The following is a 25,080-nucleotide window of genomic DNA, read 5'->3' as shown; positions in this document are numbered from 1 at the left end:
GCTGGGGTACTGCCTCCTCATCCCCTACCTGGTGCTCAGTCTCCTGGCCATCGCGCTGATCTACAAGTACCAGCACGCCGCCTACACCCACCAGAGGGAGCAGCAGAGGCCCACGGAGGACGCGCCCAAGGAGATCATGATGTACTAGTGGCTACTACTGCCATGGAGCTATGGAGTCACTTCTCATGGACAATGACGAGTACGTCACAAGCCCAGGGCTACACTGCCGGAGGCCCTAGGCAAAGAAAATGTCTTTTTTTTGGATGCAATTAATGACTTAAATACACAATTATTTGGACTCTCGGGCTGGCATGCTTCTTATTCCTTTGCTTGGCCCCCTGGACACTGTTGCTGCTCACCACCAATAAAGCAGTGAAGCATCCAGAGTCTGGTGTTTGGAGGCATCTCGGCCAATGAGCATCCATCTCCAACGCTGGGGAGCTGGGGAGGGCTAGTCCCCCCTAAACAGTGCTTTTCATTGGTTTTTGATTCAAGTTTTTTCTGGGAAATTAGACAAGACAAGTTTGCTGGTCATCGATGGAGTCACCGCTTCGTGGTCACTTGTCTCACTCAGGAGCAGACACAGACTATTCCTTGGGATTGCAATTTATTTGTTATATAAGAATATATATGAATGGATCATTAAAGGCTGAAAGAGAGGGTTGTTGTGTATATATGTCGAGACGCTTACAACTATTTGCATAACGGATCAAATCCATCATTTTAAATTAAAATAGGTGAAAAATGTATTTCAAAAAATTACTAATTCAAAATGAGGGTTTTTTTCCCCCAACAGTGCGGTGCATTGGATAGGTTTATTAACGTTAAATACTAACTCTGTCAGTTTAAGATTGGAGATATTCGGGACCTTCGACTCAGTGACTGCACCATCATAATTCTTTTTCCACAATAAAAGTATAATGTTATAAGTTTCCCAGATAAGGATCTTTCCTGCAGAGATGGACAGAAACACCCAGATGGGATCAGACATGATACGCTGAACTCTGCTGCCACCTACCGCTGAGAAAATGTAATGCAACGGAACTTTTAATCTTCCGTAAAATCGAGTTCACGTACAGCACAGTTCTAAGAATAATTTATCGGTGGAAGAAACTGTACCAGTTTACTTTGAATCTTAGAAAATGTAAATAGAAAAAAGTCAATATACAATAAACCTAAAAATTTGAAATAAACAATAAACCTCTGCAGCAATAATTCATGAAGAAAATTGTGCAATCTTGCATATATATATATATATATATATATATATATATATATATATATATATATATATGTACACTTTTCCAACAGTTTGCAAACAGTTTTTAGTTTTATAAACAATCAAACTGTATATACTATTATATGTATATAATAATACGAATAATATAATAAAAATAATAAAAACTGTAATAAGAATTTAATTCGAATAAATAGGAAGGGCAATATGCAATAAACCTAAAAGTGAACTGAAAATATAAAATTGCCATATTTTCTGAGAGAACTCACTAAAGCAGAAGGATTATTTTCCTGGATAACCCAAAAAATGACTTTGTGTTAGTGCCAGTCTAAGGATCCAAGAAGTACTGCTCATGGACTTGCAGAATGCAGAGGGAAGTCCCCAGGTGGCTCCAGGAAGCGGCTCCAGAGCGCCAGTCACACCGGAAATAGTCTCCCACGCTGGCGTTCCCAGGCCTGGAAAACTACCACCTCAGACCTGGGAAGAACACATTAGAACAGGGATTATCTTACCGACCTACACACCAACTCATAACTCACGGAGGAAGGCGTACAGTAGTTAAGTCTCGTAGCCTCAAAACGCCATCTTCTGAACCCTATCGGCTTCCACTTCCCGGCGCCGCGCAATGGATAGAAGAATAGCAACGCCACCGTCAACGTCAGAAAATTGGCCGTGAACAATAAAAATAAACCAACAATAATAATAATACAAATAATAAACAATGAACAGTAACAATAGGCTATTTATATTAACCTAATGATAAATAATAAAAGATTAAAATTAACAAAAAACAATAGAATAAAAAATAAATTTAAAAAGGGCCGTAACGAACAGACAAAAAAAAGGAGGAGGCTGATAGTTAATGTTGAGGCTATTTCTTTGAGACAAATAAAAACAAAATTAAACAAACAAGTCCCGTCCCCTCCGGCCCCCCCCCCCGGCCTCCCTTCCTCCCTCCCTCTCTCGGCGGTGATTCACATGGCGGTGTTGACAACGGGTGCAGGGCGGCGGTGTCCCGTTTCCGCTCCCGTGTGCCATCACTCAGGGCCCGCAGTGTGTTTGGACATGCCTCTCAGCCCCCGCAACGCCTTCCCACACGCCTTCAAAGGAGCCACTCGTCCTTCAAGCCCCTCACTCCGGGGGAGCGGCGGACGCGGGGGGACGGGGAAGGAGGAGGACGGCACCGCAGCCCCTCTGCTCCGTGGCCTTTCCCCGGCAGCACGGGAGAGGGGTTGGGTTTCTGTGAAACACGGCCGGTTTCATGGCGAAGTCTCTCATGTCCGCCGCACCTGGAGGCCCCTGCGAGTCTTCACGTACCCAGCCGCCGCCACCGCCGCCGCCTCCCATTCTCTCGTGTCGTGAGAATTTGAATCAGTTATATACATGTCGATTTTTAATCACATTAATGTGCTCGAAGAATCGACCTCGAGGATGACTCACGGAGTCTCACCGCGCTGAGTGTTGAAGTAACCTTGAACGTGTGATGGGAAGCCAGAGCGGGAAAGATACATACATAGACAGACAGACAGACAGACAGACAGATAGATAGATAGATAGATGGATAGATAGATAGATAGATGGATGGATGGATGGATGGATAGATTGACGTTTAGCTCCCGCTCATGTGTGCACTGAGGTGTGATGAGAGACTCTTCAGGCCGTTTGCAGTGCAAACACAGGGTCATCCGATCGGAGATGGTTTTACTTAATCTCTTCCTCTCTGCACCTCTCTCTCTCTCTCTTGCTCTCTCCCTCTCTCTCTCTGGGAGCAGATGAAACCCGGGATTATGCAGACGTCCTCCAACCTGTGTGATAGGATTAGGGATTAGGGAGCCGGGACTTTTGTACCTGTGAAACACTATCCTCCCCCCCGGCTCCCGCAGCATCCCACTGGCCTGTGAAATGGACACCTCCACCTGCAGGGCGGGGGTGGGCGGGGGTGGGTGGGGGTGGGGCTGTCCAGGTAGGGTCCAGCCAGTCTCCTTGGTTTTGGGCGACCGGAGGGGAGCAGGAGGCGCTGAGGGAGGGGTTCCTCACCCTGACTTCTACTGGAGTGTCAGTTTCACATGGTCAGCCGGGTGGAGATCTGTGGTGGAGGAACGGTTTCAGCCTCCTTTTTCCACCCTGCACATGTACATAGACATCACTTGGAAAGGTGTATATTGGTAGATCATTTCCGAATGTATATATTTGGAAAATCTTTGGAAAGGTGTATCATTCGAAGGGCGTATATTTGGAAAGGTATTTCTCTGGAAGGCTGTGTATTTGGAAGGGGTATATTAAGTATTTCAAAAGTCCTCGGAAAGGTATATCTTTGAAAACGTATATATTTTTCAGTGTATATGTTTGGTAAGCTTTATATTCGGAAATGGTATTTCTTTGGAAAGGTATATCTAAAGGTGTATCTTTGGAAAAAAGTGCATGTATTTGTAAAGGCGTTTATCTGGAAAGTCTTTTCAAAGACAATACCTTTGAAAGGTGTTTTTAGGGACAAGTTCTTTCAAATTCACATCCCGTCCGCCTCCTAAAACCGTACAAAGTCATGTTCTCACATCATCCAACGCCCCCGTAGCGCCGTCTCCTGCGCTGTCAGAGCTTTGGCCACATTGAACAGGGTTTTTGGGGGGAAGTGCTGAGCTCCCCGACGACTCTGTTCCTCCCCTACGACGCCTTGGGAGTCAATCCCGCCCGGCAGCTTTTCCCCGTGCACCGGACATCCTTATCTAACCCCGCGTGACCTCCGCTGTTTTTCTAAGAATCCAAAGACAATGACGGCGGGAGAGGGAGAGAGAGAGAGAGAGGGATAGAGAGAGAGGGGCTGACAGAGAGAGAGGGGGGGGGAGAGGCTTTTGACTTTTCAAGGTTCCTTTATTTTCGGTAAGTCATGTCACAACAGCAGAAACTTGATTATGAAGGAACCAATAAACAACAAAAACAGAGACAAACCACAGGAAAGTCACTGGTCAGTAATGAATAGTATGAGTATGAACGGAGAGAGAGGGAGAATGAGGGAGAGGGAGCGAGAGAGAGAGAGAGAGAGAGAGAGAGAGAGAGAGAGAGAGAGAGACCGACGGCAAGAGAGCGGGAGAGAGAGAGAGCGAGAGGGAGAGAGAGAGAGAGAGAGAACAAGGGAGAGAGGGAGTGGGAGAGAGCGAGAGGGAGAGAGAGAGAGAGAGAGAGAGAGAACGAGGGAGAGAGAGAGAGAGAGAACGAGGGAGAGGGAGAGAGGGAGAGAGAGAGAAAGAGAGGGAGGGAGAGGGAGAGAGGGAGAGAGAGGGGGAGAGGGGAGAATGCGAAGGCCAATGGTCGCCCCTGTCACACAACTGCTTTATTTCCACTCCTTCTCCCCGCCATACATGCCGTTAACATGACGTCATAGAGTCATATGCTGTGTATATATATATATAAAAAAATTGTATTGTAGGAAGTTGAGAAGAAGAGAAGGAACTACAGAACAACCCGTTCATTTAGCCTCTCATGTGCTGTGGAGGAGGTGATGGGGCTGACGGGGTCTTCTCACCGTCCTCAGCCCCAACCAGAGGTACCGGCAGATCCCCTGGCTTATCTCCGTCATTAATCTTAATTTGTCAGTGAGGGCTGAGGTGGAGGCGGAGAGGCGGAGGAGGTGGTTTGAGGAGGAGGAGGAGGAGGTGGGGGTTGGGGGGTGGGTTGCCAGGTAATTGCACCCCTGCCGCTCCATTATGGTGTCATTCTCTCTGTTAACAGCAGATAAGATCTTCTCCAAATCACCTGAAGCCAATTCTCCACTTTAGCACTGCCCTCAGAGAGAGAGAGAGAGAGAGAGAGAGAGAGAGGGAGAGAAGAGAGAAGAGAGCGAGAGAGAGAGGAGAGAGAGAGAGAGAGAGGAGAGAAGAGACAGCGGGAGAAGAGACAGACAGAGAGAGAGAGAGACAGAGAAATAGAGAGAGAGAGAGAGAGAGAGAGAGAGAGAGAGAGAGAGAGAGAGAAGAGACAGCAGGAGAAGAGACAGACAGAGGGGGCGAAGGAGAGAGACAGAGAGAGAGAATCAATTTGAGTGGAAATCGGCGTCGTCTTGATGATAAAGAGCCGGGGTGGTGTCACATGGACGCTCTGCCGAGGCCGTACAGAGTGATGGATGGAGGGATGGAGGGACGGAGGGATGGAGGGAGGGAACGAGGAGCACTTTCTCTCTGGCCCACGCTGCTTGACACGGTGGAGGCTTAATGCGGCTCTGATTGGCAGGTATGATGGAAACCCCCTCGGGGCCGAAACACACAGTTAACCTGCTGACACCACCACCGCCACCGCCACCACCACCACCACCACCACCACCACCACCACCCGCATCGTACTCGGAGCATTGGGACCACTGGCCTTCAAAACATTGAGATTTAGTGAACGCTATAGGATGATGTGGAAAAAAGAGAGAGCTAAACTGTATATATACTATACACTGTATATACTGTATATATATATATATATATATATATATATATATATATACAAAAAAAATATGAATATTATAAGATATACAAAATACAACTTTAATCTGAACAATTCAACCCTAATAAATAGGAAGGATCCAAATCTGTGTCACTGGGATTCAAACACTGCATTAATTGCAATATCGACATTTTACTGTTTCACTTTTGTTAAAAATTTTACTAATCACTGAAATGGATCTGAAAATAGTGTTGAAATGTAAAAGTTAAATGACAACTGAGAAGACAAAGTGACAACTCAGATTAGTATTGGTATCCTGACCTCACTCTCACATCTCACTGTACAGCCTACATTTAAAAAATCAACCCAATATTACAGAAGAAATCCATCAAACCTCATATTGCGTGGGACATTCCTTCACCACAGCTTTGTTGTGTGTGTGTGTGTGTGTGTGTGTGTGTGTGTGTGTGTGTGTGTGTGTGTGTGTGTGTGTGTGTGTGTGTGTGTGTGTGTGTGTGTGTGTGTGTGTGTGTGTGTGTGTTTTTCAGAGACCGTCAGAGAGGATAGCTCCAGCAAGTGATTTTAGGGTTCAGGCCCTGCCACCCGCAGATGAAAGGCCGCGGCCAGTGGAGCGGGACGCGGCTCCATAGATCACAGGCGGTGGAACTGGGGGCCGGGGCTCACACTCGGCGGAGCGTCCTCCCTCCCCTCGTCCATCTGGACATAAAACCATCAAACAGGAAGAGGATTCCAGCAGTCTGCACCCACGGACAGCGCAGATAAATTAAAGATATCTTCACACACTGCCCCGCCTCATTGGGCTGTATGTAGGATATACATAACACACACACACACATGAAAATAGACATTTATATAAAATAAATTAATATTAATTAATAATATATTTAAAGATTTCTATTTAAATAAAATATTCCATTAATTCCAAAAAAAAATTACATATATTTTTTGTATATATATATATATATATAAATATATTTTAGGTTAGGTTTTTAGTACATTTTTAGGTTTAGGTCTTATTTTAATTGCCCTGACTTATTTTTATGCCTATTGATTTTTTGCGACCTGCTGGTATACACCACAATTTCCCTCAGAGGATTAATAAAGTATCTATCCATCCTGGAAAGAGCTATCTGTCTGTCTGTCTGTCTGTCTGTCTGTCTATCTATCTATCTATCTATCTATCTATCTCTCTATGTATCTTTGTAGATTTGGCCACAGGAGCCTGTATAGTACAAAGTTAATTTTCCAGTTAAACTTTTCCTCAATGAAGCATCGTAGGCTTTGGAAGGATTCAAGAAAATTCCTTTTCGGAGGATGTCCACGGTCATTTCAAGCTGAATGGATTCATTCGCTGCCAAGCTGCAACTCTGCCAAGTCAGAGAGAGAAGGTTACGACTTTTCACTCCAATAATCCGATGTTGGATGTGGATGTTGATATCGATGTGTGTGTTAAATGCCGATGCCGCGCATGGAGTGGATTCCCATGCTTAAATGTCCCGTAAAAGCCCCGTGTCATCAGTTCCTGCCAAGGCCCGTAAGAGCATTTTGACTGCGCTGAGTGTCTTTTACAGCAGCTAGATGAGGAGAGGCGGGGGAGCCCAAGTGCATCGAGTGCCTCCCCTGTGGAGCTTTATGGACCGATTAAGGGATTTGCGGCGGACTGCCACGAGGCCGTCAATCAGTGTCACACCGATCAAAACAAGCACATTTTTGGCGATTGGCTGTGAGGAGAAAAAAAACCTCAGGGGCCCTTTTTATGAAAAGAGTAGAACTTAATTTGTCAAGTCCTTCACCTCAGCATCAACTCTGTGAGCGATGGGAGCTTTAAAAAAAAAAAAAAAAAAAGGCTTGGGACCGTGACACAAAGAACCTCTAATTATCAAAGTGGAATCCAATACATCCACACTTTTTATTCCATTCATCATCGGGCTCTTACATCACTTTCTTTTGAGTGGTGGCTCTGTCAGTTCAGACCGCGATACCAGGTCTAAAAGCAGCGACGGCCCGTCCCGCCGAATAAAACAGGGCTTCTTTCAATACAGTAAAAAGCTGATATCGGCTTTCTAAATCCTGCGCGGGGGAACAATGCAAGCTCTCTCTGCGGGAGCCGGCGTTCAGTGTGGTTCGGCGGCGACGTGGAGACACGGTGTCTGTCCGCGTGAGGTATCTGCACGGGTTTTTGCTCCGGGCCTGTTTGCATGTGTATGAAGCAATTTGTCAGAGCACATAACTGGCTGACCCCTCGGCCACCGCAAGCCGGGCCGGGGCCCTCTGCAACAGTCCTGGGGGGAAAATAGAAGATGGGGGGCTCCCCTTCCATTTTTGTCGTGCGAGGGAACAACGTGAGGACAATCATCCAAAATTGATTAAAGACTCACGCGGGAAGGTTAGGAGGTGGAGGAGAACTGCGCCCCATGAGCCGGAAAGGGTGTCGTTGACGAGTTAGCGGGGATGTGAGTTGCGTTAGGAGGGGGTCGGGGGGCAAAGGCTCACTAGTGGATGGATCACCTCGCCAAATCCTCTGCGAAAGGCCCGTGCACTTAGCATGGCAGCGGCAGCTGCGGCCGAAGCCAACATGTTTGGCGGGTGTGAGTTAACCCCCACCACCACCACCACCACCACCACCACCCCCTGGGGCGACACTCAGGACCCCGGTCTCGTCCTCGGCCTCCATTGTCATCTGCCCGTCTCTCAGCCTCTCCATCCGAGCAATCTGCCCGGAGACAAACTCTGCTTCCTCCTCTCACATTCTTCCTCCCTCCATTACCCCCAGAAGGAGGTAGGGGTAGGGGTGGAGGGGAGTCCCCAAGCAGGGGGTCAATGGAATATCGCTGTCGGAGCACAGAAGACTGAAGGGGGAAACCACTGCCGGAATGTCTTACAAAGTAAGGTAGAAAAATAAAAATGAAAAACATGATCGTACATTGACCCTGTGATTAAGGAATGACTATAGTCCTTGACGCGTGGATTGACGTTTGCTCATCTTGACGAGCCCGGGACAGGGGGGATTCGGACAGATTTGAAGTGGCTCCTGGATCCTTGTCGGTGATAAGAGAGTGATAGTATGGCGGCACACCTCACTGAGTGGAACGGTAAATATGTCATCAGGCCCAGACATGGTCTGGACGGGGCCGTTTCGGAGAGTGCACCTGTGTCAGGGTGATGTATGGACGCCGTAACCCAACCTCCAACAGAAGACATAGGGGAGGGGGGGGGCAGAGGGGGAGGGGGGACGCTGGACTACCAGCCGTATGAGTCTCAGATCCCAGTTAGAAGAATGGGGGCCTCGGATAAACATTTGAAACGTGTCACTCAGTCCTCTCATGGTGATTTATCACCACTCCAATGTCAGCCATGTGCAAAGAAAACAAAAAAATAATAATTTTTCTTACGATAATAAAGGTCACATCGATGTTGGAGATGCGTTGGAAACAACCGTGATCTCGGCGTCACGGCGACGTGAGAGAGGGCTCCTAAAGAGCGAGGGTCAATCCCTCCGCTTTTAACAATATGGATTACATCTTCCGAGGTTTGTCTTACAAAACCCTGCCCTTTGGCCGGTTATGTGTTTGGCGGAGCCTGCGGAGGGCCCCGTGCGAGTCCCTTAATGGGAAAGGGGCTTGGGAACTCATTTGCGAGGAAGAGCAAGAAAGAAAACACTAAGACACCCAGGAATTTTTACCCCTGGGGATCCCTAAGTGTTGTCCACCGCCCCCCGCCCCCGCCGCCCCCGGCCCCCCATCCCCCCATCCCCCTGCAGTCATTTAGAGGCCTGAAACTGGAGAGCATGACTGAAACATCTCCTTCCTCTGGATCTTCTCGTCAACGCATGACGCTTGTTGCCGGTAAAAGTCCTCAATTGGAGATTTACACGTAAAAAAAAAAATAAAAAATAGATACCCAGGCTCGGAAATATTTTTCGCCTCGTTTTAAACCCCGGCCACAGCTATTTGTGGCCGAAATGTCACAACCTGTCCAGCAGAGGCCCTCGCTCCCTCTCGGCGTCCCCCCGCCTGGAAACCCAAAACCCCCCTCCCTGCTCCCCATGCCGAAGGCACGTCGAGGCGGGGCATCCCCCAACACACAGTAAAATCGGAGATGTATGGGAACCATCAAGGTGAAAATAGCTGCGGTGATTTATCCCATCACGCCTTTTCCCGGAGACCGGGGCCTTTCGTGTCGAGGTTTTAAACATGAGATGCCGATGAATTGATTTACAATTGCGGACGGACAGAAGCGATGAAATACGGCGGCGCGGAAGAACATACTGTGGAGTGTGTAAAACGTCCCATTAACGGCTCGTACGTTTTTCGGCAGCGCGCGCTGAGCCCGTGCCAACCGCCCCCTGGCACGGCGCCCAAAGAAAACCTAAACCTCTTTAACCGGGGGGGAGGGGGGGGATGGCACCCTGCGGTTTCTGGCAACGCCGCGGATTTCACTCCGTGAATGACGCCGCGGTTCGTCGGCCAGATAGTTAAGGCGGGATGAGTATTCAGTAGGCGACTCCAAGCATTCTGTTTGGTTTTCCCAAATACTTTCTAATCCTTTAAGTGTGACACAAGCGCTCGACAAAGGGATTGCTTCGGCTCCGTCGGAGGGCCGCCCGCTGCGCAGAGAGGACTCGCTGCTGTAAGATGTCAGAACGATCACGTCAGAGGGATTCGGGAGTCGGGCCGGCGTCAAAAAGGCCAGCCGTCGTGCGCGCACACACACACACACACACACACACACACACACAGCAACGGCAAGACCTGCAAGATGGACCCCCCGCTACACCGTGAGCCGAGCTCACTGCGAGCATCTGACTCAAACGCGGCGGCGGGGATGAAAAGGCTTCAGGAGGACTGAGGTTAGGTCCCGGAAAACCTGCATCACACGTTCAAAAGCCGTTGTTTTATCTCCCGTCAGAGTCATGCACACGCTGCAGGACACACACACACGTCTTGAGATTCCAGCGCGCAACCGTGAGATCCCCGACCTAAGACTTCAGGTCGTATAAAACCAGCCCGATACTTCGGACAAGACCCGGGAGTTTCTGACCGTTTCATTGGTCGACGGAGCACACGCCTAACGACCCTAAAGACGAGAGAGCCCCTCCCGCTTCCGAAAGACTTCCCCCGAAGACGGCGTCACACGTCTTTTATTTATTTATTTATTTTTAAATAGCAGTGGCGCACGCGCTTTGGGGTTGAGCCGGGACGGTGACGACGGGGACACCAGCGCACGCTCTGGGATTCAAGACCAAAGACGCCAGATCGTGTCAAAGCAGCCTCTGAGAAGAGCCCGGGCCGCGCGGCGGGAGCTTGCGACCGCGTCGTCGGCGACGGGGCGCGCGCTTCGCGGCCCCTCGGGACGAGACATCTCCGCCCGATTCTCTTAAGGTCCTTGAAAATTTGTCTCAGACTCAAAAAACCCCGGCCAAAGTGCTGCGGTGTGCAGTCGGCAAAAGGCGGGGCGGCAGAGTGCAGAAACGACAAGACGATGGTACTGCATGTATTGCAGCCTTCAGAGCTGCTGGCTTAAAATACAACAGCGGCCGTACTGAAATCTCAGTCACTCAAAGGATGTTATCACCAGCCGGTCATCCACCGCAGGAAGCAGATTCATACGGTCGTGCCAAACCTCGTGACGCCCGCCCCCGGCCCCCGCATGTTCAGCGCCCGCCGTGTTGACTGTAAACAAGTTCCCAAACTGACCCGCAGGTGCTCTCACCCACAGCCCGCCGCTCTGAAGGGAAGGAGAGCGGAGCGGGGGGAGAGGAACGACCCGGACGAGCGCGGGAGGTTCCTCGAAGCCCCTTCGGAAACATCTGAGAAGGAGGGAGACGGCCGGCGCCGTCCGAAACTCCCGGGCAGCACCGCGCCCCGCAAGTGCTTGACGTCCACTTTGTGGTGACTTCTTCGGCCGCTCGCCGTGAGATCAGTTTATCTGATATGGAAAGTACAGAACAGAAACTATCTGTCCATACCATGTCTTTATGCCAGTTGTCCAGGGGCCAGGAGTCAAGAGCCAGGAGCCAGGAGCCAGGAGCCGGGGGCCAGCCAGTCAACCGGTGGCCCCTGATCCCCGTCCACGTCCCGCGGGCCCGTTCCGGAAGGACCCGCGGGACGTGGACGGGGATCACAATCACAGAACGATCTCGAATCCTCCGCACCTCGTGCTGCCTACTCCTCTGGACGACCGCAGTTATTTCCGCAAATGTGTTTTCGACTCAGTATCCATATAAGTATTCATCAGCGGAGATTTAACATTTGATCTTCACATCTCGACCACGGCTACGGCTGTACGGCACATGAACCGCTCACCTTTTCGACGCGGCGAAAGCCATCTCGGGGTCGGTCCGAAAGCGGTCACTTATCTGGGAGGGGGGCGTTCCCCGCACTTTAGCAGCTGGCTGTTTTCATTAAAACCCTGAATGTCTGGCGGTTGTTCTCTTCATTAAAGGACGGCCGGTAATACGGGGCCCGGGATGATTGCGCTCAAAGGGGGTTAACCATCGTGGCCCGGGCGCGTCCCTAATGACGAGAGCCAACGGAGTCGGGGCTATTACGCTGTCAGTGCTCATGTCATTACGCAGCATTAAAAAAACAGCGGCGCCCTCTGATTCATCCTCATTATATTTATTGGATGGAGGGCCTGACCTAACGGCGGCCCCCCGCCTCGCTCAGCTTTGCGCTACCGTTTCGCTATCCCCCAATCTGATGCAGTAACACGATGGAGCGCTCCAAATGGAGGGCGCCGGGAGGTGGGGCGGTGACGGTGGTGTCGGTATGAGATTCATGAGGATCGGCGGCTGGCGGTTTGACGAATTGAAGGGTCGGCCCGGGAGGACGTGCAAACGAGACGAGCCGCCCGGTCGTCTGAGAAGCCCCCGAGGAGGAAGCGGCCTCGTTCATGGCCGCGTGGTCCCTCGAAGCGTCTTCGGGTTGTTGACATGTACGCACGGGGCGGCGCGTCGGGCCTTTCCGATAAGACGGAAGTCGACCCCTTTCGTCCTTCTCCTTCTATCCGACTGCCCACCGTAGCTCCGGTGATCCGGCTCCGCGGAGTCCGTATTTGGAGACGGCCATTCAAATCCCACGAGGGGCCGTGGCGCCCACCCAGTCCCGCGTGACACCAAAGGAGCCCGAAGAAAATGTACACAAAGAGGCTTTTTTCTTCCCTCATTAGTGAAGGTCATTACCGTGTAAACATATTTAAATGCCCCTCGAGGGGGGTTGTCTGGGCAGCCCACCCGTATGCAGATGAGAGGTTAGAGGGCCTTGCCCTCCAGGACTTGTTCCAGGGGCCCACTGACCCCTCATTGGTGGCCGCGGTTGGGATCCCCTGTGGGTCCGCGGACGTGTTGGGGCCCGTTACCCCGCAGACAGGCAGGTCCCTGGCTGGGGCTGTCCTCTAGACAGGCAGACTGGCTGGATGGCTACTGTTCCGCCGCCCCCACCGCCTCCACCCCAGCACCTCCATTGTGATTTAACTGCCGGTCGCAGGTGGCATTAGCATAATGATAAGAGATAGTGACACCTCCCTTTGAATTCTATCAGGGCAGCCTGAAAGCACACAATAATGAAAGGGATAATTACACAATTTATTTAGGGAGGGGCAGTGACAGCGGCACAAAGCTATCTGGCCGAGGCCTGACCCACCTCATTAAGATGCTGTCCCATCAATCACGGCGTCGAGTTTCTGCCATGTAAATCTAAAAAAGTACGGCTTCCGAAACAAATCAAACTGAAAAACATTCATCCGCCAGAACTCCGGGCGGCCTGAGCCCCCGTTCCAAACGCCACTACGCCCACGGCAGAGGGGAGACAAAAACAAGGCTCCTCATGTCTGAGTTGCGGAAATTGCCGCTAAATGAGTCCGAGGGAGAGGGCGCGCTCCGCTGTCGTACGTCCCGCCATGTGTCTCTCTCCCGCTTGTCTCCCTGTAAATCAACAGAGCTGTCACGGCGATCCAGCCGCTTATCACCGCGGCGGCTCTATTCCGCGGGGCAAAATACAGGGCTTCCCTCTTGTTGTTTTAATTACGGCTTTGTGGGTCTCGCATTATCTGAGGCTTGTAAAAACCCATTTTCTCTCGTGCTGAATAAAAAAAGGTCCCTTTGTCAAGTGTGGGGGTGAGGGGGGGTTGTGGGGTGGTGGTGGGGGGGGGGGGGGGCTGTCAACACACTTTTGAGGTTAATGTCGGCCTCTCAACGCCGCTGTCAGAGATGTGGTTCATGGTGAGACAAACACACACACACACACACACACACACACACACACATACAAATACAGTGAATGATGTCACTGCACAAGAATGCCGTGGCCTCATGACACGAGGAGCACGGTTCGCATTGCGCGGCGTCGCGCCCTTGTTTAGGGGGGGTTTTTTTTGTTGTTTTTTTTATCACGAAACACAGCCTGATTAACTGGGGCCGACGGTCGGTCGAGAAGGGGTTTTTTGGGGGGGGGGGGGCGGGTTTTATACCAGCAGTGGTTTGAGTGCGGAGGCCTGTTCCACGCCTGGTGTTCATGGTTGACACACGGAGCTGTTTGGGGTTGATGGACTCCAATACCAGAGTCAACACCGAGCACTTGCTCCGAACGCCGCGCTGTGTTTGAACACTTGTCGGGGCAAATAAGCATCCGTCTGGTCACTGTTTTTGGCGCGGGCTGGGGGGGGGGGGGGGGGGGGCCTGCTGCCAGATCCAGAATGTTTATTTATTTATTTCATTTCTGTGTCAGTCCACAAATCTGATTTACAAAAAAAAAAAATCCCAAATTTCTGATCGACGAGTCTGCGTTCTGTGTTAATAATAACAATAATAATAATAATAATAATAATAATTATTATTATTATTATTATTATTATTATTATTATTATTATTATTATTATTATTATTATCATTATTATTATAATTATTATTATTATTATTATTATTATTATTATTATAGTGAAATCATTTTCGATAATTTTGTTATTCAAGGCAAAATGTAATCCATTGGATCAAAGTGGATCAACATTAAAAATGTCATGTTCTCAGCTTGAAATTGTGAAATTAAGATCCTCATTTTATGTTTAGAAAAAACATGGACGAACAAATTTAATGCATTTTTTTTAGTTGATCCAGGCCAATTATGATTGTTTTGCGTTTTTGGGGTTTTTTTTTTTGCAGTGTATAAGGTGTAATCAGATCGCACCAGACGACCAGTCTATCAAAATGCTGCATCTCAGAGTCTTAAGACCGAGGCCTTTCTGTTTATTCCTTTTAAATGGATAGCAGCGGCTTCAGAAGCGGAGCCCGGGCCTTGAAGCGCAGGCTGGGATTAGCGAGTCGGCACAAAGGCAGCGCTGCGAGGGGGCACGTCCATCCCCCTTTGAAAAGAGAACATCCAGGCTCCGGGGCCCTTCGGCCGTAGATCGCCGGCAGCTTACGCGGGGGCCGATCGGGGCCCAATCTTGATCTTGCCCGCTACCACTTGACTCTCGGCGAGGGGTACGTTTGATGGCTTAGACATGGAGAGGGCAACGAGGCCAGCTCTATCTCCGTTCCGTCGTCTCCCTCCATTGGTATGCATCCCACATAATAGAGGGAGCAGGCAGGGGGTCTCATTAGGGGCCGCAGGGGCCCGTCGGGGCATTCCTCCAGGCAGATGCACCGGGATCACACACCGGGATCACACACACACGCACGCACGCACGCACGCACGCACGCACGCACGCACGCACGCACACACACACACACACACACACATACTCCTGTGGCCTGGAGCGGGGTGAGGCTAGGGAGCAGGTGAAACTCACACACAACTTCCTTATTAAACATAAGTTTATATTCAAGTTATTTGATATGGCAACCTGCCCATGTATGTATGTATGTATGTATGGAAGCTTGCACAATTTCCAATTTTGTGTGAATTCTATCTATCTATCTATCTATCTGTCTATCTATCTATCTATCTATCTATCTATCTATCGTGAACTCCCTACAAAAAGGTATTTTCAGTGTTGGCGATCACAAGACGCCACACGTCTGTTGACAACAGGACGTTCATCTTACGTAACGCTCACCCAAACAGATCCTTCCTTCCTTTTAAACAACAAAAAAAAAAACAACGATCAACGACGGATGGATGGATGCCCCCCCTGCTCTCCTTACTTCCGTCTCTCCACCAAGGGTCCACACGGGGCTCCCTCCTCGGGGAAACCACTTCCTCAGTTGTCCGTCATCACTTCCTGTGTGTGGGGACGAGGTAACGACAGCTCGCAGGTGGAACGAGCACGGTGGTATCACTGCAAGGCATCAGCCATCCTACCATCACTGGAGACCTATGGACAGACAGACAGACAGACAGACAGACAGACAGACGGATAGATAGAACAATAGAACGATAGAACGATAGAACGATAGATAGATAGATAGATAGATAGATAGAACGATAGAACGATAGAACGATAGATAGATAGATAGATAGATAGATAGATAGATAGATAGATAGATAGATAGATAGATAGATAGATAGATAGATAGATAGATAGAACGATAGATCGATAGATAGATAGATAGAGAGTGTTACAGCTCATCATCACGTCAAAAACAAAAGGCAATAATAATAATTATAATAAGAATAAAAATGGGAAAAAATGTCATATGCAATATACCTCAAAAGGTACTAAAGAAAAAAAAAAGGCAAAATGCCATAAACCTTAAAAAAAACAAAAACAATATACCTCTGTATCAACAGTTCACACATAAGGTTTGAATACATATCTGTATAAAATAAAAGATGTAATAAGAATTAAAATTTGAAAATAATTAATTGGCAATACGTAATAAACAACGCATCTAAAAATGTAATAAAGATAAAGAAAAAAACAGAAAACATGGAATATAAATAGATAAAAGTTCAAAGATAAATAAACAATAAACCTCTGTATCAACAATTCACCCTCTGACCCTCGAAACAGTTGAGGAAAATGGTTGTTTCATTCATGACAGACATTAAACGTACTCCACGGCTGCGGTCGTGGGCCATTACTGCTCCCGGAGAGGCAGGTTAAACTCGCTCTTCTGTGATGAACGCAGCTTCCATGCGGCCGTCCCTGTGGGGAGCCAGCATGATTAAATAGTGGCTGTTACTTATTACTTCGATATTTGTTCTGCAGCGTTGCACATAGGAATTGATGTTCCGTGAACCCTGGATATTTGGTCCGGTCGGGTCAGGGTGTGGAATTTCTTAAAGAGGTGATGAATGGCCGCGGATATTCTGCGGAGCTTATGAGAGGTCTCTCTCTCTCTCTCTCTCTCTCTCTCTCTTGGTTGCCGTACTAAATCCATCATACCCCGACTCCGATCCCCAACTGTAATCGGGAAATTAACGTTGGGACTGGATCACTTTTTTTCTTTTCTATTCTAAACAAAATGCCCTGAAGAGGGTGTTAACGCCAAAATATCCATTGACTCGACGTGGGTCTGCCATTGTTAAAACCGCTCGTATGGCGGTGTATCTGTCACCACAAAGGTCACGGATAAAGGAGGGTCCAGCCCGCGGTTTCCTTAATGTGGGAACAAAGGCTTCGTCATGATATAATTCGGGCGTGGATATAGGTTACACCGCGGAGGGGATCGGTTTTCCAGACGGAGCCACGTGGAGACGGGCCCCCGCTCGCGGATTTACTGCGACTCGTTCTAGTCCGTTAATCCTCGCACGGCTTCCACTCCTTCAGCGGGTTTCCGTCAAACTTCCAGAGGGACCCGAGGCCGCCCTCCCAGTGCCTGAGCCCAAAGAAATCTACGTTTTGTAGCCTCGCGTTCGGAAAAACCCGATACCACCGATAGGGCTTCTAGGTGCCAACTGAGAATCCCGGCGGAGCTTTCGACGGGATTCTCAGTTGACGTCTTTTGGTCATTCCTGACCGATTTAGAATACAAACGAACATGGTTTGACGTACAAACATATGGGAAAATTCACAGGTATCAAGGACAAAATGTCCTTTATTAGCTCTTATAAGGTCCTTTAAAAGGCATCTCTGGCATTTGCACACGCTGATGGGTCTGGTTCTGTATAAAATAACCCACATGTTCTTCTCAGAGGGGACGTCCATCCCATGCTGTTATTGGCCCGTGCATCATTTCTTTTTTTTTTCCACGGAGGGGAGGGGGGCCTCCGATGGCGGACGGGGCGATGAAACCGAAGCGCGTCATGCAGATAATAGGCATTATCCTCAGCTATCACTTTTACACTGGATCCTCTTAAAGTGCGGCGGAGGAGCCGGTCTAACCGTGGCTATCCCCAGAAGCTGTCATCGGCATTGTTCCCTTAAATGTTTAACTTCCTCAAGAGATTGTACTGTAATATAAGGAATTAACCCCCGCCATGCTCGCTGACTGGTACAAACAGATGGGAAATTTCAAGGGTGGATCCGTTCAAAAAAAAAAAAAAAAAAAAGGATCTGGCGGTGCTATCAAGTTCGTTTGGTTGGGGTCAGAAAGTGAGAGGACTGTACCGTCCGGCTACTGTTTCCTCATATAACTCCAGATCGGTCTGTAAAAAGATAAGAAGGAGCGTGGGGAGTGGGAGTGGGAGAAAATAAAAAAGTCTGGGGCACAATCTTTTTATACCCCATCACCCAACACCCGATCCACCACTCCAAGCAAGTGAACAACCTCAGAATGCTGGTATGTCCACCTACCTGCATGTATCTGCGGAAGTCACACCCAGGCCTTGAGGGTTTTGGGCCCAACTGGAGCTGGAGAGGTCTCTCTCTGGTCAACCCGCTATCAATTGGGGAGATCTTTCCTTAATGGTTAGTGGAAGTGCCCAAGTTTAGCGCCTTGTTGAGTGCAACCTTATATCCGCCGGTGATTCATCACTCCAGCCCGCGCTGCTCCCTGTCGCCGGCGAACTGCGGCTACGGCCTCAAGTCGGTCTGAGAGCCGCAGGGCCCGGGTGTTAAAATACGAGCCGTAGAACCAGAATTCTTAGAGTTGTTGGAAGTTAGGGAATGTTTTATGCTCCACGCGGATCAGAAAACAGTCATCTGTACCGACATTTACGGTTCTCTATCTCGTCCTGTGCGGTTGGTTCACTCTTTCTCTGAGGAGCGACGTGCACTGGAGGTGACGTTCCCCTTCCGTGGACGCATGGATCAATCAAAGCACATCGCTGGACAGCAATGGATGACTCCTGTCGGAATTGGTCCAATAACGTTGAATTGCCGTTCAAGGAAAGTTGATGAAGAACATAATCTAACACGAAAGGCCCTTCAATTATGAGCCGGCCACCCACGCCGAAGGACCCCGTGAGTGTGAAACCCGTCATTATGGGTTTAGCCCACGAGGCCCCCGTAAAGGAGCGAGAGGGCCGCCCCTACGCAAAGGTATTCTGTTGTAGCGCCGATCCCTCCCTGTCCCTGGGGCCAGGGGCCATAAAAGCAGGTAGAACACAGGCGGGAGCGGGGCGCACGGGACAACCTGACTGGTATTCATAGGGGCCCGGGTGAATGTGCCCTTCAGGCAGAAATGCACCGGAGCGTTTCGGGCCTTAAAAAAAAACTAAAAAAAACAAAAACGCCTGAGACGAGGACACCCGAAAGGCCGGACACTTAACAAATCGATGCAACCTCGCGTTTGTGAATCTACTTTCCAGGAACGCGTGCGCTTCTCAGCCCGCTGCAGAACAAAACAAACAAGGAAGTCGATGTTTCATAGTAATAAACGGCATTCAATTTGGAAAAGACTGCTCACACACATACACACACACACACACACGCACGCACGCCGGCGGATGCGATGACGGAGGGGACAACAGAGCGATTGTTGCTGTGAGAACCCACCTCGATATGACAAAAATCCTCTTTGTCCCGTCCACGCTCGTGCTTTCGCAGATAATAGAGCAAGAAATATGGCATGAGCGAAATAATTTGTTCCCAGATCCTCAGGTCGCAATATTTCAGCCGGGCCCAGGAGGGGATCCGCTGCATTGCCAGCTTCCATTGTTCCATTGGGGGCACCCAAGTCTTTGTCAATTATTATTATTTTTTTCTTTATTCCAGACAATCGAGCGCATGAGCGCGTTCAATTATCAACCAATTAAGAGGTGTTTCTTTTATTTACAAACTTTGATCACATTTGTGCTGCGCTTTGTTTCAAAATAAGAGCGCAAGGGTTAAACAACTCGGAATGTTTGTTGTTGTTTTTCCTGCGGTGGAGCGGGACGGAACAAGCTTTCTGTTGTGCTGGGATGGACGCATATGCACAACGGGACATGCCATGCCGCTCTCGCTTTCCGCAGTGTTTCACACACCCCGGAAAACAAAAAATTAAACACCTGCGCTTTCATGCGAACGCCCCACGCACGTCTCCCCCCGGCTTTGCGTGACGGTTTTTTCGCCAATATTATTCAACAAACGAGATAAGGTCAAACCATGTGAGAAAAATAAAATCGTGCCAACCATGAACTCAACTTCTGACCTGGATGGATCAGCTCTGGATTGATAACTTTAAGTCTTTCTTTGTTTTGTTTTTTTTAATGCACTCCCTCACATTTAAATCGACCGCAGCTATAAATCCTCTCTGTTGGTTCATCTTTGTAATCTAATCACCAACTGATCAACCAATCAGAAGACAGAAACAAAAATGCTTAACTAAACAAAAAGAAAATTTTAAATAGTAAATTATTCTTCAGTTTTATACTGATATTATTATATATTTTTATGAGAATATGAAAATAGTAACTATCAAAGGAAAACAAGCCACATCAAAAAGCATATTTTCACAAAAATATACTGACCCAAGGGAAAAAGCTATAGTACAGTACTTCAGTCAGTGTGTTATCTGAAAGCATACTTAAAGTATATGTATAGTATAGTACATAGTACATTTAGAATAGATTGTATGTATTCACAATTAATACACAACATATGTGTCGAATGTAAACCGCACGCGTACTTTTTAAATGTATTTATATTGATCAAAATAACACATTTATTCTCATTAAAATGACACACTTAAGTCTTCTAACGTGCAGCTTACGGTAAGTTAATGTTTGAATGTACTTTTATAAGGTGTATTACACTACACTTACAGCATATTTATGACTTGTATACGAAAGCTGTACCATAAATTTGTGCATCAAAGTAAATAAGAAGTACCAGAAAATAAACGTAAAGAATGGATTATTGGATTATTAGGGTACCATAGGGTTTTATTATAGCTTAACCACAAAAAAGAACAGATAGGTAGAAATATGCTGTTAATAGACTAACATTATATATTCAAGGAGAAAAATTTGTTTTTCACTTTGCTCAAGTTTTCATAATCACTTTTAAGTTCTCTATTTTGACAAGAAGTGTGTTGTTTTTATTTACGTGTCACTAATAAACAACATGGTGTTAAGTGACCTGGAGCCTGAGCTGCAGAATATGCAGTTTATATGGGGTGTCAGTGTGTCCCAGCAGGGGGTCTTGGTTCATTTCAACACCCAATTAAATAGGAAAAGGAATCTCTGTAAACACAATCACAATAGCCCCAAATGATTTATTACCCAAACTGAATATGTATTTTGTGATTTAAAGATAATTAAATTTTAATTAATGTTGATAATATTGGCCCTGAATTTTTTACTATTCTTTTCCCATGTTTAAAGAATTTCCAAAATGTATGTGTTATCCCTCCATTTCTTGTTTTACATAAAATATAAATATGATATTATTATTATTGGGAAAATAAAGCCTTCATTTTGACCAATTCTTTTTTTTTAAATTATAACGTTTATTCAAATATTGATTAAGGTTTTAAATATAAACAAAAGAGAATTCAGTTTAATAAACATGTTTCAAAGTTTATTCTTAAGAAAATAGTTTCTGTAGCCTACACAGGCCTACGCTTTATAAAAACCAGCACACTCCACGTCAATAATAATAATTATAATAATACAAAAATACATAAATATGCTGAAATGACAAACCCAAAATGTCAGCTCAATTCCACTTATTGTGTCAGGTAACAAATAAATTCTTTAAAATAGACCTGACATTTTGGGTACATTTGAGACCTTCAACATACGTGTGTTGTCGGTGAGTTAACGCAATTTTCATAAAATATATCAGCATAAGCCTCCAAGAAACATAACATGACAACTTTATGTACATTGACAGATGCATTTTGGGAAAAGTAAAATAAAATAAAAAACTGAAAAAAAAAATCTCTGGATTGGAGTCACTGAGTCCGTTTTTTAAAAAAGGGTTAAGCTTACTGAACCAACTCTTTTTTTTTTTTTTTTTTTTAAGTTTGTCAACTTAAAATGCACACCTTATTCGCTCAATTTCAAGTTGAGAAACCCAAGAAAAAAAAATATAGGGGTTATTAAACAAAGTATTTAAAAAAAAGTTACCTAACTTAAATGTTAACTTAACTTTTTTTTAAGTGAAGTTGAATCATTTTCAGTGAAGTTTTTTAATATCCACAAATTAACTGTAAAAGTACACCTTTTTTCCCATTTTAAGTTTGGAACCTTAAAAAACATAGGTTGAATAAATTGAACCATTTTGAGTCCGGTTATTTCATAGAATGCACTAAGTTTGATTGGCCGACTTATGATGCCATAAAAAAACAACTTATGGATCTAGACCTCGGTTCCTTCTCGCGTGTAAATCAGATTATTAACACTGAAATGGTTGGAGAGGTGGTTGCTCAGACCTCCAACACCACCCCCACCCACCCCACCACCCTGCACCGAGGCGTAGTAGTTCATTCGGTTGGTGTTGTCAGAGTTCAGGGTGGAGATGAGGTGGGTGGGTGAGTAGGAGCCCAGTCCGGACATGTTCTCCCTGGCCTGGTGCAGGGACCCCCCCAGGTCCCCCAGGTGATGGAGCCCGGAGCCGAGGTCCCGGGTCCCCCTGTGGCCCCCGGCCAGCACCGAGTTCATGTTGGACACCAGGTTGCTGAAACACGGACTGTGGTGGTGTTGGTGGTTGTGATGGTGGTGGTGGTGGTCCATGGACGGAGACGGGGAGGAGGACTTGGGTTCCGAGGAGGAGCTGGGGGAGTTCTGCAGGCTGCAGGGCGGGGAGGAGCTCAGGAGGCTGGACGTGTCGGAGGAGATCTTCAGGGCGTGGTCCTGATCCTCGGACTTGACGGGAGGAGCTGGGAGGGTGGTGTCGGTGGCGGCGTTGGTGGTGGGGGTCTGTCCATTGAGGTCCACTCTCCTCTTTCTCTTCCTCCTGAAGTTCCCGTTGTCGAACATCTTCTTGCAGTTGGGGTCAAGCGTCCAGTAGTTTCCCTTTCCTTAAAAAAGTAATAAAATGATTAATTTGTGATGTTTCTGGATTATGTGTAGAACACAGATATCAATTCGCTTTTCAATCAAAATGATTAAATAAACAAATACATTCAAAATAATCATAATAAATACAATACAATTTTCGTTTTAAATTGCACTCTAACCCCTTTAACCTGTCTTTCTATCCATTTTCAAGCCTTTTATTTCTGTGCTTTTATCCTTCTTTGCTTTCTTTTCATGTCCTATGTGGATTAAAGGTAAAACACTTTGTTTTTTCCTTTGCCTTGTGCATTACATGAATTTAAATATGCCAGAGGAATAAATGAAATAACCCCTTTCCCCACTCACCTGGATCGTCTTCATCCCGGGCCACCTTCTTGAAGCAGTCGTTGAGCGACAGGTTGTGCCGGATGGAGTTCTGCCACCCGGCTTTGCTCTTCTTGTAGAAGGGGAAGTTGTCGGCCACGTACTGGTAGATCTGGCTCAGGGTCAGCTTCTTGTCCTGGGTATTTTGGATGGCCATGGCGATCAGAGCCGAGTAGGAGTACGGAGGCCGGACCATCTTGAAGAGCTCCTGCTGGCTGGAGATGGAGAGCCAGCCCAGGTCGGCCGCCCCGAAGCCGGCGGGGGGCTGCAGGTACTGCCGCTGGCCGGCTCCGTATCCCGGCTGCAGGTAGGAGGAGGCGCCGGAGCTCCCGGGGAGGTACGCGGAGGAGTTGATCCCGGGCCCCCCATTGAGCCACAGGTAAGGGTTGGCGGAGGACGGGGAGTTGTAGTCCCCCAGGCCGTAGGCTCCTGCAGCCGCGTGAGCGGGGGGCCTCGCCTGCGGGTGGGGGTGAGGGTGCGGGTGGAGGTTCTGGTGGGGGTACATCCCCAGGTTGTCGCAGTACACGGCCATGTCCAGGAGCTCCTGGGCGCTGCAGGGGTGGTGCTGCTGCTGCTGGATCTGGCCGGAGGACGGTGGTGCCGCTGCTGCTGCCTCTGCGGGTGGTGCTGGTGGCTGCTGGTGGTTGTGGTTGGAGGACCGGTGTCCGAACGCATTCATAATCCGCTCAGAAAGGTCTGGAGCTCCAACATGTAGGAGGAAGGAGGGATTCCCTCCCCCCCCAGAAAAAGAAGAAGTGGAGTGGACTCGGTCGGTGTCTCTCTGAGGACTTTATCCCGGAGGGAGGAGGAGGAAGAGGAGGAGGAGGTGGAGGTGGAGGTGGAGGAGAAGGTCTATTTATGCGGAGACTCCAGGTGTAGTCCGGACTGGGGGGAGGGGGGTTGACAATTTGCCACACCCCTTTCCCTCCTCTCCGCCCGGCAGGGTGATCATCTCCCTATCAATAGGAACCGATACCCCCCCCCCCCCCCCCCAGAAAACCACACTTCTGATCACTGTGGCTTTTTTTTTTCCCAAAAGTTTATTTTCAGCTCAATTCTCTTCGCTTCATTCAACGTTTTTCATACGTCAATAAAACGGTAAAAGAACAAAACATAAAAACAAACGTTCATTCTCACAGTTTATTATGACGTCGCCCTCGTCGGGGAACACGAGGTATTCAACAGGTCAATGTTTACTCCTGTCTTTATTTATTTTTCAGTGTCATGAAACACAGCTTCTACACGGTGTGAGTAGATATACATAAAGTAAATATCAAATGATGTTTTCTTAAAAATGCCTTCAGTTGATCAGGTTTTTAAACTTATTTGTATTAGTTGTTGTTTACATGTTGCTGTGTGTTCTTTACTTGGTCAAATCAAAGCCGGTTCTGATGTTTGGAAGGTGTTTTGTTGTTTTTTTTATATATATAAAAGTCTCCCAAAGCACCTCAGAGGTGAAGCGGGCGTGGCGCGCGTCTCTGTGGGTGGAGAAAAAACCCACGAGCTCCGCGCGTGGAATTTGTTTTTGCGACGTAAGAGGTCCGCGCGTGCGTGGTGCGGCTCGTGGAGCAGAAGCCCACTCTGCGTCACGTGACGCGCTCCAACCGAGAATGAAACCGATGCCCACATAACTTATTATTATTATTATTATTATTATTATTATGACCATTATCATTATTATCAATATCATTATTATTATTATTATTATTATTATTATTATTATTATTATTATTATGACCATTATCATTATTATCAATATCATTATTA

At 47.7% G+C, this 25,080-nt stretch overlaps 2 protein-coding genes across 2 annotated transcripts in view; one reads left to right on the top strand and one right to left on the bottom strand.

Moving 5' to 3' along the window:
• clrn3 (clarin 3) overlaps positions 1 to 148 on the top strand; it is a gene marked incomplete at both ends in the record, with an annotated part of 872 nt that extends 724 nt beyond the window's left edge. The window contains one exon of the mRNA XM_080021267.1: positions 1 to 148. This exon is cut by the window's left edge and continues 130 nt beyond it. Within this exon, the coding sequence (XP_079877393.1) occupies positions 1 to 148 (148 nt within the window).
• Positions 149 to 22,290: 22,142 nt separating this feature from the next.
• On the bottom strand, positions 22,291 to 23,992 carry foxi1 (forkhead box i1; the record flags this gene model as incomplete). Its single annotated transcript, XM_080021266.1, has 2 exons — positions 22,291 to 22,952; positions 23,296 to 23,992. The coding sequence occupies 2 exons, from the start codon at positions 23,990 to 23,992 to the stop codon at positions 22,291 to 22,293; spliced, it is 1,359 nt and encodes a 452-aa protein (XP_079877392.1).
• Between the last annotated feature and the right edge of the window lie 1,088 nt (positions 23,993 to 25,080).

The sequence above is a fragment of the Zeus faber genome (assembly GCF_960531495.2).
Source record: "Zeus faber genome assembly, chromosome: 20".
NCBI lineage: Eukaryota > Metazoa > Chordata > Actinopteri > Zeiformes > Zeidae > Zeus > Zeus faber.
The sequence above is the reverse complement of the archived record's forward strand: the minus strand, read 5'-3'. Positions and strand labels throughout refer to the sequence as shown.